The sequence below is a fragment of the Synchiropus splendidus genome, chromosome 15 (assembly GCF_027744825.2).
Source record: "Synchiropus splendidus isolate RoL2022-P1 chromosome 15, RoL_Sspl_1.0, whole genome shotgun sequence".
NCBI classification, from domain to species: domain Eukaryota; kingdom Metazoa; phylum Chordata; class Actinopteri; order Syngnathiformes; family Callionymidae; genus Synchiropus; species Synchiropus splendidus.
This window is the reverse complement of record NC_071348.1, coordinates 4,972,810-4,986,956: the sequence shown is the minus strand read 5'-3', so window position 1 is coordinate 4,986,956 and position 14,147 is coordinate 4,972,810. Positions and strand designations below refer to the sequence as shown.

The 14,147-nt window shown below is 45.2% G+C and overlaps 1 protein-coding gene across 4 annotated transcripts in view; it reads left to right on the top strand.

Moving 5' to 3' along the window:
* LOC128746586 (CUB and sushi domain-containing protein 3-like) overlaps positions 1 to 14,147 on the top strand; it is a 237,853-nt gene that overhangs the window by 160,694 nt on the left and 63,012 nt on the right. For 3 of the 4 annotated variants that reach the window (XM_053843734.1, XM_053843732.1, XM_053843731.1), the window contains 6 exons: positions 123 to 203; positions 828 to 941; positions 7,882 to 8,070; positions 8,140 to 8,298; positions 10,935 to 11,123; positions 13,880 to 14,065. In XM_053843734.1, coding sequence (XP_053699709.1) covers positions 123 to 203; positions 828 to 941; positions 7,882 to 8,070; positions 8,140 to 8,298; positions 10,935 to 11,123; positions 13,880 to 14,065 — 918 coding nt within the window. The remainder of the gene's footprint in view (positions 1 to 122; positions 204 to 827; positions 942 to 7,881; positions 8,071 to 8,139; positions 8,299 to 10,934; positions 11,124 to 13,879; positions 14,066 to 14,147) is intronic. The other variant, XM_053843733.1, reaches the window with a different exon arrangement.

Here is a 14,147-nt window from a genome sequence, read left to right as displayed (position 1 = left end):
ATAATTCACAATCACGAAAACACCAAAAAAAAAAAAAAAAAAGATAAACACTTTCTCTTCAGCTCCGTTCGTTTTATTGTTGCCCTGAGTTTTGAGGCTTCTGTTTGTCCTCCTCCCCACAGCGTACCAGCTGAAAACTTGTCAGCCGCCCCCTCCTGTCCCCAACGCCACTATCCTAACCGATGATGACGAGTTTGAAATAGGTTTGTCTTATTTTATCTGGCTTGTTTGCTTGCGAGGGACAGAATGTAATAATATGATTTGCATCCGTGTGAGGTAATTGGCTCGGACAGCGGCAGACAGCGTGGAAAACTGGAGCGGACATTACAGTTTTCGGTGGCGGCTACTTTTATTCTGCCCGCTTGATAAAAGGCTTCTGCGTGTGCGTTTGCTCAACGCTTCTTTTGTGAATTCATTGTCCTGCTCCGGTGTGTTTCACACAAAAGCCCGGTATTTTTGGTGGAATAGCGTGTCATTGCGGTCCTCATTAGGACCGCCGATGTGAGTTTGTGTTCCGCAGCGATTAGCAAAGTGGAAGTAATGCGCTCATGGCTGATTTATTTCGTGGCCATGAAATTTGGTGGAAAGCCTGTTCCACGTACATATGCCTCTTTGCTACTGGGCATGTTCCGTCGTGTAATAAAGCGCGGCTTCTGCCGCCCACAGCACATCAATCTTCATAAGCAAATGTGTTGTTAATTACACTTTTAGGTGCTGAAAGTGAGACGGCTTTTATGTGCGAGTGGGAGGACGAATGTTGTTGCTGTTCAAATCCTGACCTTTGTGTGTAAGTGATTATTTGTCTCTGTGTGTAAATGGGCTTGCAGGGGACATTATTCGGTACTCGTGCCTGCCGGGCTTCACCTTGGTGGGCAGCGAGATTCTGACCTGTCGACTCGGAGAGAGACTTCAAATGGATGGGCCCCCGCCGGTCTGTCAAGGTTGGTTGCGTCCAGCGTTTATTAGTGCTGTGTCACTTTTCATTGTGTCCTCATTTATAAATGTTGTGGAAAGCGCACACCTTCTCCAAAGAGTATCTGGTGCAGTCAAATGAACCTCCTTTATGGGTCATAACGTGATTCTGGAATCAACGGCAAGTTCTGCACACATTCACTCGGGCCTCGTGAGGACTGGGAAAGTATTTGGAACGCATGTTAAGGGAGGTGGAAGAAGCTAGTTATCTAGTCACAAATGAATTGTCATGAGCCTTCATTGTCAACCGTCCTGGTTTCTACATCGGGGGCTATTAAAATCCCCATCTGAGGGTCTTGCTCTGGAGTTAGGGTAGTACGCAACCTCAGAATATGGGTGCGAAACTCAAGCACAGAAGGGGCCAACTATTATGCAGTCTGAGTGGAAAAATGTTTGTTTTCTTCTGCCGGCCATGTAACATGACTTGGATGGATTTGACCGCCGGGACATTGAGTGTTAAGGTACTAGTTAGGATGCGAGAGGACTGGTCAATCATCAATATCATCAATATATCATATTCTACAGGTATGAGACCGCGTTAGCTCAAAACTCAGGTTGTGTTGTACGCTCACTCCGGAGCAAGACCCCCAGATGAGGACTTTGCACTGCCCCTGGAGTAGAAAACAGGATGGTTGACTGTAAAATACAAGGCCTGTGTCAATCATCTATGGCAACATGGCCTGGCTCACACCTGTAGAATATGGGTGCAGTTTTGTTTTGTTCTGCCACATGAAATAATTTGCATGGATTTGACCCCTGGGCCTTGAGTTTTTAGGTAGTAGTATTGATGCTGGAGGGGCCTGGTCAGGAAGAGAGTTTGAGAGAAGCGAGGGATCCATGGATGAAACACCTTTATGAAGGTGTGTGATCTCGGCATGCATTTTTAAAAAGCCTCTATTTTTATTGATTTGTCAGGAAAACTGTTGAGAACAGACATCAATTTCTGAGAAGAAATTCACAGGGATTGGTGACCAGTGAGTGGCTTGAAGGAAACTCCCTGACCTGGAAGAGAATGAAGACTGTTGTTTTCTGAGGTTTTATTCGTGCCAAACAAAATACCCAAAGACACCAAATGATGTGCTGCTTTTTAGTTTAGTTTTTTTGACACTGCCTCACCCCAGTGAGGCGGCAGATCGCTCCGAAACATCTACTTCAGATACGATGGCTGGACACAGAGCAGGGACTGATGGCTCGAGATTAACACGAGAAGTGATCGAAGGGATTATTGATCTGATCTGAAGCGATCCATCAGGGCGTATTAAAACATTCTGGCAGACAGTGGTAGGATTAAACACTCCTTCTGTTTGGTTTTATTTTAGAATTATTCTGCTTAAGTAATGGGCACCTGTGAGCCGGGATTTCAACACCCTCGGAAAGGACTTATTTATAGTTTTATATTGCTCACCTGCGGTTCCATTCGTCATCACCGATGGGATGCCAACAAAAGAATTCTAAGCGGCTGCAGTGAAATTGGAGCGACATCCTCCACCAGTGTTTTCTTTCATTGTGTGTTTCCAAATGATCTGTAGCTGAGGGAATGGCTGGCTGTCACTTCCGTTGCCAAGTGTGGGAAGTGTGTCACTCGGGATGTGATGGCGCCAGATTATTTTCTCAAGTAACACCGACAACAACACCGCGTTTCCAGCGCTAACCAGATCCCCACCAGCTTTGTAAGATATCGGCTCTCCTGTTCCACAACATATTGAAAGGCCCAGTGCACTTCAGTTGTGTTGCAGGCGCTTGGTGGGCAGGCTGTTGCATTTCTGACTAGCTTCCCTCCAAGAGAGCCGTGGCGGAATAGCTTCTTCTCACCTGATTGCGGCTCACTGTTGTCCTTTGTTTCCTCCAAAAGAGCTCGATTGCCACATCTACCTATTGCCTTGTTTCTCCCTTCCGGTAGTGACTTCCTCGCAGCTGTTTCTTCAAAAACTGTGGCAACCGTTATCAGCTTTCTCACACAGTGGATGATGAAAAGTCTGAGGTTTGATATCAAAGACGACTTGAACAAAGGCAGTGATCAGCTCATGGTAGATATACTGGAGGTCAGGGACGCTCTTTGTTCCTCTTTCCAGTATTATTCTCTTACAATACAGCTTCATCTAATTTAAGCTTTGACTCTATTGCAAAGGATTCACAACATCAGCGTTGTTTAGAATTTCACTCTATTTTCCCACGGGTTAGAAACGTCTTTGGCAACAAAATGTAGGCAGGTAGCTCAAGTGACGCACGAAGAAGACAATGGCAGACATTTTCCGTCCTCCAGTGGCGATATATGTAACGCCCTCAACAGTTCAGTATCAATACTTCTTCTGCAGTCGCCATGTTTGTTTTTGGACTTTGTTGCCATAAACGTTTGACTGTGGGTTGCGACCCTGGTGGATATATTGGTGTACAGCAATGCCAACGTGCAGCAGTCAAGCATGTGATCTGTGACAAAGGGACGGGTACATTTTCGTGCGGAAAGGCAGCATAAATGGGCCATAATTCTTGAGTGCAGCGCAGGAATTTATCTTCTGTCATCTGTCTAAGTGCTTGGTGTTTTTCATGCTGCATCATATTTGTACGTTGAAAATGAGAGGAATGCATCGGCAGAGTTGAGTGGTGTGATCTGGTTACTGACCCCACAACGAAGCAAGTGAACCTGTCACTCAGATGCCAGGATGCGCTCCCTGTCTGGCTGCCGATGTCTCTCTGCGTCGTGCCTCACTGCCATGGTGTTTTGTTTAACTCCATGACAAACCGTTGCAAAGAGTCTTGAAGTTTGGCAGCAGAAAAGCCGATCATCTGTGGGTGGAACTCATTTCACGTATTCTCACCCGAAATGAAAAGCTTGAACTGAGTTGTAACCCGCGAACAGAAGTCGCGGAGGAGCCAAATATCAACAGCAAGCCGCATGAAGCCGTCAGAGTTGGTTCTATTTTAGAGCGACTTTTTCTTGTCTGACATTTCTATGGATCACCTCATTATTGTCGCCAAGAATTCATCACACTTCCTTGTGTTGAATATATTATGTCCTTGTGCAACCTTCAGCAGAAAACTAATTGCTCTCCTTGGGACATGTAAAGTTGAACTTAATTCGAGGTGACCCGCTAGTCACATCCCACCGTCTGCTCCAGTCGAGGAGCCGTTTCCAAGCCGGGCAAAGGGAGAGCTTTTTTCCCTTTGTTTCTCAGTCTCATACTAAATAATGAGAGACTTTACACACATGCTGTTCTTCTCCTCTGGTTTTGAATTCAATAAAAATGTGGTTTGATACTGGTGTTTATTTTGGCAAACAACCTTCCTGAGTTTGACATCAAGGCCCCACCAAGAACATGGGACTCTTGTGGAGACGAAGTGGCAGCAGTTCAACAGAGATACCACGTCGCTCTATTTGAGGTTCTCCCATGCTCTTCTGGTCATTGACCCGAGAACCACACTGAGAATGGAGGTCGCAGGTTGAGAATCCGGAAATGAAGTGGTGTAATAGCAAGGCATTCAGGCTCATATGAATGCCTCTATAAAAGGGTGTGAAAGTCAAAACCAGAAGGGGCTGACTATTAACGCTCATTTCTGCCCCCTTAAGTACAAATTTGTCCCCGTCCGTGTCAAACAAGTCTATCATCACTCATCACTTCAATGGGTTCTTTACCTTGACGTTGCTTTTCAGAACTCAGATAGAAGTCCACAAGGGCAAAAATGTCCTCTGCTGTCAAAGTAGAGGGCGCTCTCATGCAGATAAATTGTCCCCATTCTGGTCCTCCATACAATCCCATCAAAACATTTTGTTTTTTGCCTTGGAGTTTAGAACCACTGGTCGAAAAAGTACACGTTATCAATCTCCCTTTCCAGTGTTCAAGGCTGTTTATAAATCTCTGTGTTTCACCCCAGACTCCCCACCAGTCTTTCTTTTCTAACTACACAGAGTTTGTCAATGATTTATTGACGTTCATAATCTCTGCTTGGTAGAAAACAACCTGTTGGATGAACAAGACTTTTGTTTTAGAGCTCAGTGAATTTGTTTTGGATTTAATTTCCCCACCCATCATAAGAGGCTTGGATGGTGGCCGAAACAATACTGTGCAAAATAAGACGCCTTCCTGAGGGATCACTCGGCTTCTGTCGACCAGAGTGGAAATGTGGGCCTCTCCTCTGTCCAGTGGAAGCTCCACAACCTCAAACACTTCCTCAGTACATCAAGTTTCCGGCTTGTCGTGGTTGGTCATGGTGGATGCCAGTCACCGGTCCCAGCCACATGAGACTCCAACACATTGCTAGTATGGTAATATAGATGATGCCAGCAGTTTCAGTTCCATAGAGTCGCAGTTAAAGTTGCTCTCTTCTCATCATCAATTACTGGACTAGCGTTCAAGCCAATCCCCTGACGTTGGTGCTATTAATTCAACGTGCGTCCACTGGACTGAATTTTACCTCATTTAATTATGCCTTCATACATTAATGCAGCGCAGATACCACCATTTGAGGCTTAAACCAAAGTTTCTTGAAGCTGCACAGTGCTTTTGAGGATAGCGATTGAGTCTTATCACAATACGCTCCAAGGTAAAAACTCATAAGGAGTCACCCAGGTGTGTCGAAATGCTCTAAGCTTCTCTCGATTCGCCACAATTTATTTGATCCCCGAGCCAAACTGCTCGCATTAAATATATTTGTGTGTTGTATTACGCCGTGTCTCACTCGCCAGACTTTGGATATAAGCTGCAACAGCCTGATTCATTTATATCCATATCAGGTGTATCAAAAGTGGAAGACTGTCGTGGTCGACTCGTCTCAAAGTGTTTGGGAACCAGGTAGATAAGAAATTAACTTTCCTTTAGGCAATGACTCGCAGCTTTGCCTCATTCTTTTCCCAGCCTGTTTGACAAATATTCTCCAGGCATGACTGCTGAAATGTAATGTGAAGTGAAAGGGCCAATCTGAAGTAGCAGCGCGAGCCAGAGTGATGATTTTAATGCCTTCTTTGTGTGTCTTCTGTGAAAGTAGCATGAAAGGCTGGCTGCTATTTTGCTGTCGTTTCACTTGTGCTAGTTGAGATGGGAGGTCATATTATTTCCTGGATACTTCAGAGAATTTGTTTGAGCCAAAGTACCGAAAACTAACAAAGAGAAGCAGAATATGTCTCTTATCAAAGTGTTTCCATTCTTCTCTGAAAACTGTTTGTCTCGCGTTGCCATGTGCTTCCGCTCTGCTGTGACGTCACACTTGTCTCCACCCTGACCGCATTCTCTTCTTCACCTCGCCACCCTGCATTTTCACTCGTCCACCTCCTTCATCCTCCTTCACACTGACTTTCATTCCCCTTCTCTCCAGCCAGTCCCTGTATCATCAGCAAACATCAATGTCCATGGAAATTCCCCACTTTCCTCTTATACCAATGCTAGTTTCCTGAAACCAAGGGCATAAATTCATATTTTAAAATTACAGTCAGACAAATTATCATAAATAAAAATAAAAAAATAAATAGATTCTTCCAACAGAAACAAATGTCTTTTTTATTAAAAATAATCCTTAATTTCCAATAAAATGAGCTAAAAAAAAGTTTCTAGTTTCTAGTTTCGCTGAATATTTTAACATATCCCAAAACACCCGACGAGCAGAAGATGAGTTACCCCACCGAACTTTAGTGGAAAAGACGAAACTCCCTCCTGGATTGAAAAAAGTTTAGACACCCCTTGTTTCTGAGATAATCAATAGCATAAAAAAATTATTTTAAGCAGTTCGCCGACCTTGTCTGCTCAAGTTCATCCAACTGAAATAAACTTCGGCACTGGTTCCCCTGCAGGAATATTCCTCCAACAACGCCAAGCATTGCTGTATATCTACAGCTTTTTCTTATTGATAGATGCACTGACCTTTTTATGTGGAGCAGTTGTTCGCATTAACCTTTTCTATCCGTCATGTTTCTTCACTAGTGGCCCTAAAGACAAAACTCAGTTGCCAGAAGGAAGGAAAAATCTCAGAAACAATCCCATTGTTATTTCCAGCTCTGAACGCGACAAACCTGCCGCACCATCAGGACCCGAGCACCAGATATTATGTTAGCGGCCTGTTTAACCTTGTCAATCCTTTGACCTCAACATCGATTCACAATCTCTTATCCACTGAGTTAGAGCTCTTAGACGCAGAACTATCAACGACCCCTTCATTGATTTTGTCTTTTTATTGTCTTGTTTTATCTTGCTATAATGTTATTGCTTTTTTAGCTTTTGTTACAGTGGATAGAGTTCAGATTTTAGATGGTTATTATTACTTTTTGTATTTTAATTTTACTTTTTGTTTTTTTGAAGTACATTTTATGTCTTTAAAGTGCTGAAATTTCCTGACAATATTCTTGACAAATATAGATTCATATACAAGTAAATAATTGTCACAAACAAATAATAGTTTCATATATTACATTTTTATTTTTATTTTTATTTCTATTTTTTTCTGTAATTCCATCCAGAAATATGTGTTTCTTCCTGGACTGTGTGGGTGAATTTCTAAAAACTATAATCCCGAGTTAATCGCCAGTGTAAATTTTGAATTACTGTAGTTGGTTTTTGACGTCAGGGTTTCCTCACCAGCTTCACTCGACTGACCAAGATCTCATTTCCTGTCTCTTGGGCTGTATAACACCAGTTTGGCCAGATTAGAGGAGCAAGTAAAAAGACTGGATTCTGCACTGGCCATGAATTTTTTACTTCCCTTCTATGAAAACCGGTGATTTCGGCCAAATAAGAGCAACTTTTGCTTTGTCTTGTGAAAGTATTGACTCGAGCAGGGTAAGATTAGACACAGAGCTTGCTGCTCCTTCTCAATTTAAGATAAGGTTTTGACTTTTGTCTGGTAAAACTTTGTGTCGTCTTTCAACACTGTGTCCCTCTTTTGTTTTATTTCTGCTGTGACGTCTTTATCTTCCTCTCCCGGCAGTCCAATGTCCCGCCCACGAGGTGCGCTTCGACTCCACCGGGGTTATCTTGAGTCCTGGCTACCCGGAGAACTACCCCAACCTCCAGATGTGCTCATGGCTAATAAATGTGGAGAAGGGTTACAACATCACTCTGCATTTCGAGCTCTTCCAGACAGAAAAAGAGTTTGACATCCTGGAAATATTTGATGGTGGGTGCGGCACAGATGGTAAACAAGCTCATGAAAGTTGGATCCATTGTTTGCTGTCTTCGCCGGCAGGGCCCAACATCTACAGCCAGAGCATGGCCTCGCTCAGCGGTGACATGGAGACGCCCTTCACCCTCACCACCACTGGCCACCAGCTCCTGCTGCGCTGGTCCTCCGACCATGGCACCAACCGCCGGGGCTTCAACATCAGATACGTGGGTGAGTATCAAAGTATGTATCCAGTTTATGCTCATATTCTTTCTTTCTCAATGCTGTATATGACTGTGCTACAAAGAAGTGATTTAAGTCATGGGTGTAATGCTGCGGGCGCCATGTGGGGTACTGGTCAAATGCCAAAATGCTGCGCCCCGTTTCTGCGGGGACAATGCAAACCCATGATTTTCTTCACTGTGTGATGTAAGTGAATGGTTTTAATCATTTCCTCGCTCCTTAATGTCCACAGAAGAATGTATATGTTTTGTAAACAACAGGTTTCTTTTGTCGTTGAGACAGGCTTTCAGGGCTGAGACTCCGTGGGTGCTAGCAGCTACCTGAGAAATGAAGCCCAATGTCATGGCCACGAATGTGTCAAAACTTAAACACGCCTTGTAAACATGTAGGCGGCAGTAGAGGAGAAAGACACATGAAACTTGCAGGAAGACGAATATACTTGGTGAAATACGTTTTAAAAATGTCAAGTTTCTTGGAGTTCCTGATGCTCAATGAGGATGTCATGTGAGGACAGCGATACTGGTGACCCAGGAGCCTCCTTGGACAGAGATGTTTGCTGATGATATAGTGATTTGAAATGAATGGAAGAAGGAGATGCATAGAAAGGAAGAAACAAGTGAAGGTTTGGGCGAATGGCATCAGTCAGTAGGGGGCGCTGGAGCACGGCCTCTCACCTCATAGTAGCTGAATAATGCCATGTATATGAAGATGCTGCTGAGCAACAACATGGTGAAAAGGAAGTCTGTAGCAAGGCTCCTTTTGCTTGCGCTCCGCTTTAATCGGTAGTGTTTGCAGCGACATGGTTTCACCTCCATTAGAAAAGCATCAATAGTAAAGTAAAGCACCGGGACATTCATTTTTCATGCCGAGCCTCTGCGTGATGTTTAATAGACGACTGTGAGAGCCAGTTCACGTGGTTAATGTTGTAGACAAGGCACCGGTGTGACTTGATGGAATTGAACCGACGGCAACTCTGCTGTGACTTTTAGTATTGAATCCTTTTTCTGTCTCTCTCTGCCATTCGGAGCAGAGTCGGAGGATGTTTGTGAAGCGTATCGCTCATCGGGCCAAACAGGAAATCAATTCTACCTGTATGATGTTTGATAGGCTGCGAGATGAGCTTAAGGAAAGCAATGAAGCGCCGTTACGCATCTGTTATCCCCATTTGAAGAGTGCGTGTCTGCATGCCAGTGAGGAATTGCAATAATGTGATTTCTGAGGGCTCCCCTTGCCGCGCGGCGCGCTGCCTGAGTGCTGAATAGCTGTGACGCTCCTACGAAACATTCCCTCATTTACTTCCTGCGTTGCAATAAAACATGGCAGACACGGGCACGACGTGGCGCAAGTGAGGTCAACAAGTCAGTCCGCGTTCTTCACACAGAACGTAACACCGCCGCATGAATTAAATGTTACTCTGAACTACACTCGCACAAAGCTGCAGGAAAACTGAACTCAGACCCAGTAAGAAGCACAAAATGCCATTGTGAATCCATTCTTGTTTGAAAACGATTCATAAATATCAGAGCAGGTGCTGACTGAGTGAGCAGGTCTCAGTCGTTCCATTCTGAATAGCAGGATCCTGTGCAGCCTTGTTGCAGCCACAACTGCTGGGCCCACTGGTTAATACTGCATACTGCACCGTCATTACGCACCCACCCCAGTTTTGAAGAGCCTTTTGAACAAGCGTCGGATAAAAGATGAAATCAGGGGCTGTAATTTAAGACAAACTGTATCAGGGATTCTGAAACACAAGGGCAGCAGCGTAACTGGAACCAAGAGTCGGGGCACCTCAGTGAAGCCACATGTTGTTGTTCACACATACATTTCCATTGTTTACTTTTCTTATTTTTAGTGCTGGTAGCTCTCTTTGGAACTGTCTTTTCTACTGCTTCATGCTGGGTAATAGGTCTCTCTGGTGCCCCGTGTAGTTGTGGAAGAATTACTGCACAAAGTTAAATAACTGAGCTGGTTTTGGGTGGTGCTTTAAGAGCCCGATTTGGCCCAATGACCGCCTGTTGAGTCGCCCTGAGCTGCGAGGGAAGTCAATGTTAGCTTTAATCCAACAGAGGAACTTTACTCACCAAGAGCTGCTCTGCCATTTACAAGCCGTTTTTAGTGTCAGAGGTTGAGCAGTTTGTGCGGGAGCTGCAGGTGGTGAGGCGAGTGTATCAGTGGAGATCAACCAAGGTAGTGTGACTTGAATGAGGTGTTGTTCAGTCCACCCAAGGACCAGGTAACTACCAACCATGACTCAGGAGTTAGTAGTACAAAAAAGAAGAATGGAACTGGCATGGTGGAATTTAGAGAACAAACTAGAGGTGACCAAGTATCGAACCCTGTGGGATGCCAGGGCTGAGAGTTTGAAGTTAATCTGAGGGAGAGTTCCAGTCACAAAAGAGTTATTCAGAACTTTGACTAACTGGTGAAGCCTTTAATATTATAAAGAACCTCGGAGGTGTGCGCGACATTCAATATTGCTGTTGCTAGATTAGTAAAGATGAATTAATAGTGCATGAAGCGAAGCTTTACTTGCTGAACACTTACGAATACGTGAGTGAATGTTTAAATACGTGTCTGCTGTCATGGCTGTCTCTGCTTCTGGTGCTGATGCTGTAGCTGATCTCTGCCCCTCGCAGCCTTGTACTGCAGCACCCCGGACTCCCCGCAGCACGGCTTCGTGGTGAGCCAGACAGGCGGCCAGCTCAACAGCATGGTGCGCTGGGCCTGCGACAGGGGCTACAAGCTGATCGGGAAGAGCGCGGCCACGTGCAAGAAGACAACTTACGGCTTTTTCACTTGGGACGCGCCGGTTCCCGCATGTCAAGGTAAGTAGATCTGTCATGGCAGCCCGGTTATTACCCCGCTCTTCTGGTCACTGCCTGCTAAACCTGGCGGAAGGACAGTGAGAGCCAGGCTTGGGGCGCTGCGAACTCTTCTTCACTGGTTCTTGCCTGCTCACCCTGAAAGCGAGCCAGTCTCCTGTCAGGTGGACAAGAAACAGAAATCAATCTTCAGCTCTTCTGTCAATTTCCACTTCTTCAAATTGCTTTGGCTAACTCGCCATTAGCATGCAGTGTCTGCCGCGCTCGGGTCCCACTCAACTAATTGGGTTTCTTGATGCGCACATATGCATGTGTGCATCTCCGTGTGTGTTGCTTGGGCTGGCTCACTCAGGGGCAACAGATGGCTCTGCTGAGATGTGCCGCGTCACAACAGGACTCTAAGTATCTCTTAGAATCATCTCACCCACCTGTGATTGATTCTGTCGGAGTGGTAATTTCACGCAGGCGAACGTGGACTTGAATCACATAATATAATCCGGCAGATGCCGTCCATCTGTTTTTATTAGATTACGGAATGTTGCATTTCATCTGTCTGTAAAATTAAAATCCACCGCGCCTCAGTCGAGAAATCTTGACGGCAAACTGACCTCCATCCGTACTGGCCATCAAAAACATTGCTCTCTTTTTGGAGACCTTCACATCGCTGGAGAAACATTTGTGGCAACCAAGATGACACATCGCCTTCACACCGACACTTTGGTTTTCTTCATTATATCCAAATACTTTTTGGATTGGCCTCATTTATTCCCTGGTTTGCAAGACGGAGACAATTCTTCCTGAATAAATGTAACAGGATGTGCATTTTTTTTATCGGCATGAGTGGACTTCTTATATGAAGGGAGGCGAAGCAGGGAGTGCAGACGTGGTGCAGCCGGTGAGACGGCTGTGTAGCGGAGAGAGTGAGACGGTTTAGAGACTGAGGAAGTTAGCAGAGTCACCCAAGACTCGCCAAACATTTGTGTCGCGCAAGGCGGTGACTCAGTAGCAGCACGTTCATTGACACACGTATAGACACCAATGTCCCAAGAAGCGATCACTTCACCTGTCCAACCTACGTCTGTAGCAATTTTTTTTTTTGTTTTTCAATTTGTTTATTTTGATTTTCGGGGTTATAATCTAGGCGTTTCTTTTACAGTGAATCCATTTTTTTACACGATGTTCCCGTCTGATTATATCCTTTAGTGCGTATGATTCGTTTTTGACAAGAAAAAACTCCAAAACAAACATGGTGCCAGGAAGAGGGCAGTATCTTGGATGGACTTTATCGCCTATTCAATAGTGTCCCACCTCAAGAATGAGAGAACCCGGCCTCTGCTTGGTCTCAGGATCCTCTAAGCGATCTACCCTCCCTCCTTCCTTCCTTCCTTCACATGTCCATTCCATCTCAATCTGGCCTTTCTCACTTTGTCTCCCAGGCATCTGACCTCTGCTGCCCCTCTGATTTGTTCATTTCTGATCCAGCCCATCCTCTTAACGTCTTCATCTCTCCCACCACCTAGAGTTTTCCGCCCCAGCCTCTATCTCCAAACCAAACAGCCTGGTCTTCAGTGCCGGTGCAAGGGTCAGCTCCCGCCACTCTGCTCCATCTCGCCTGCATCTTCACCTCCTCCCACACTCCACCTCTTTCCGCGCAGTGAATCGAAATTATTTAAGCCCCTGCGCCTCCTCTCGTCACTCCAGTCCGGAAGATGTCGGACAGTGGGTGATATGAGCGCAGTTTCAGATCCAGCCATGCGGCAGTCTCTGCTGCCGCCGTCTGTTGATCTGAGATTGATCGGTTCTCCTGCTCACCAATGCTTCCGCGAGCGAGGTTGTGGTCCGAGCCAGGGCAATCTGAAAGAGCTGCCGGAGAAAGGGCATCCTTCCTGTGGCAAATGAAGCATGCAGATCGCTTGATCTTCTGCGATGAACCCTGAAAGGGGAGAAGCAGGAAGACAATTGCATCATCTAATGACTTCGGGTGGCAGATTCCGGCTCTGGTATTTCAGCAGCAGCTCCTGTCGCTGCTCAATTATACATTGCTATTTGTGTAATGCCTTCTTCCCGGTGTGGCTCGGGGGCTCCTCCATTTTTCACTGTAATTTCTGTGCGCCTGAAAATACACACTTTTAAAACCTGTCAGCGACATCTGGTTTTAGCATCAAGCACCGCAGTTCTTCAAGGACTGAGCTTCACCTGCGAGAGGGAAGTCAAAACTGGCAGATGTTTCAGAGGATTAACAACTTTCTTGGAGTACAAGATTCAAAATATCAGTGGAGACTCAGCAGATTGTGACTGAAAGCAAAAGGAATTTAGTTTTTCAAATGTTGCTGCAGTTGTTCCAGTTATTATTGTTATTTTTATTTTAAGAATTATTATTCATTTTCAGAAAATAAATCATTTTTTTCTATTCATTTATGTACATATATTTAATTTATTTTAAAGATGGCACTAAATTTCTATTTTTTCTGCTTTAAATCCTGTTATTTGCATTTGCAATTTATCATTTTAATTTAAATTCCTTTTTCCTCGATTTTTCCATTGATTTCAACTCATCCATCTGTTGCGGAGTCATCTTTCTTCCCCGCTTCGGGAAGCCACCACCAGCTTTGATGCCAGCTCCACGTAGGGACGTTGTGAAGAGCCTGTGTTTGGTTGCAACAGAGCTTGAGCGGTGCATCTCTTGTTATTTAAACGGCAAACCCTTCCAGCACGTGTTCAGCCCCTCGCTCAACAAATGCTCCGTCTCCCCCCCGCAGCCGTCTCTTGCGGTGCCCCTAGCGCACCAGAGAATGGAGGCGTGCTGGCTGCCGATTACTCGGTCAGTACCCGGGTCACCTACTTCTGCAACAGCGGCTACCGACTCTCTTCCAAAGAGCTGACGACGACAGTCTGCCAGCCGGACGGCACCTGGAGCAACCACAACAAGATACCTCGATGCATCGGTGAGTAAACGCTGAAGCAGGTAGCAGCAGAAGGAATCTGCTGATAGCAAAACAAAGCCATCCCTATGAATCAACCCCAAAT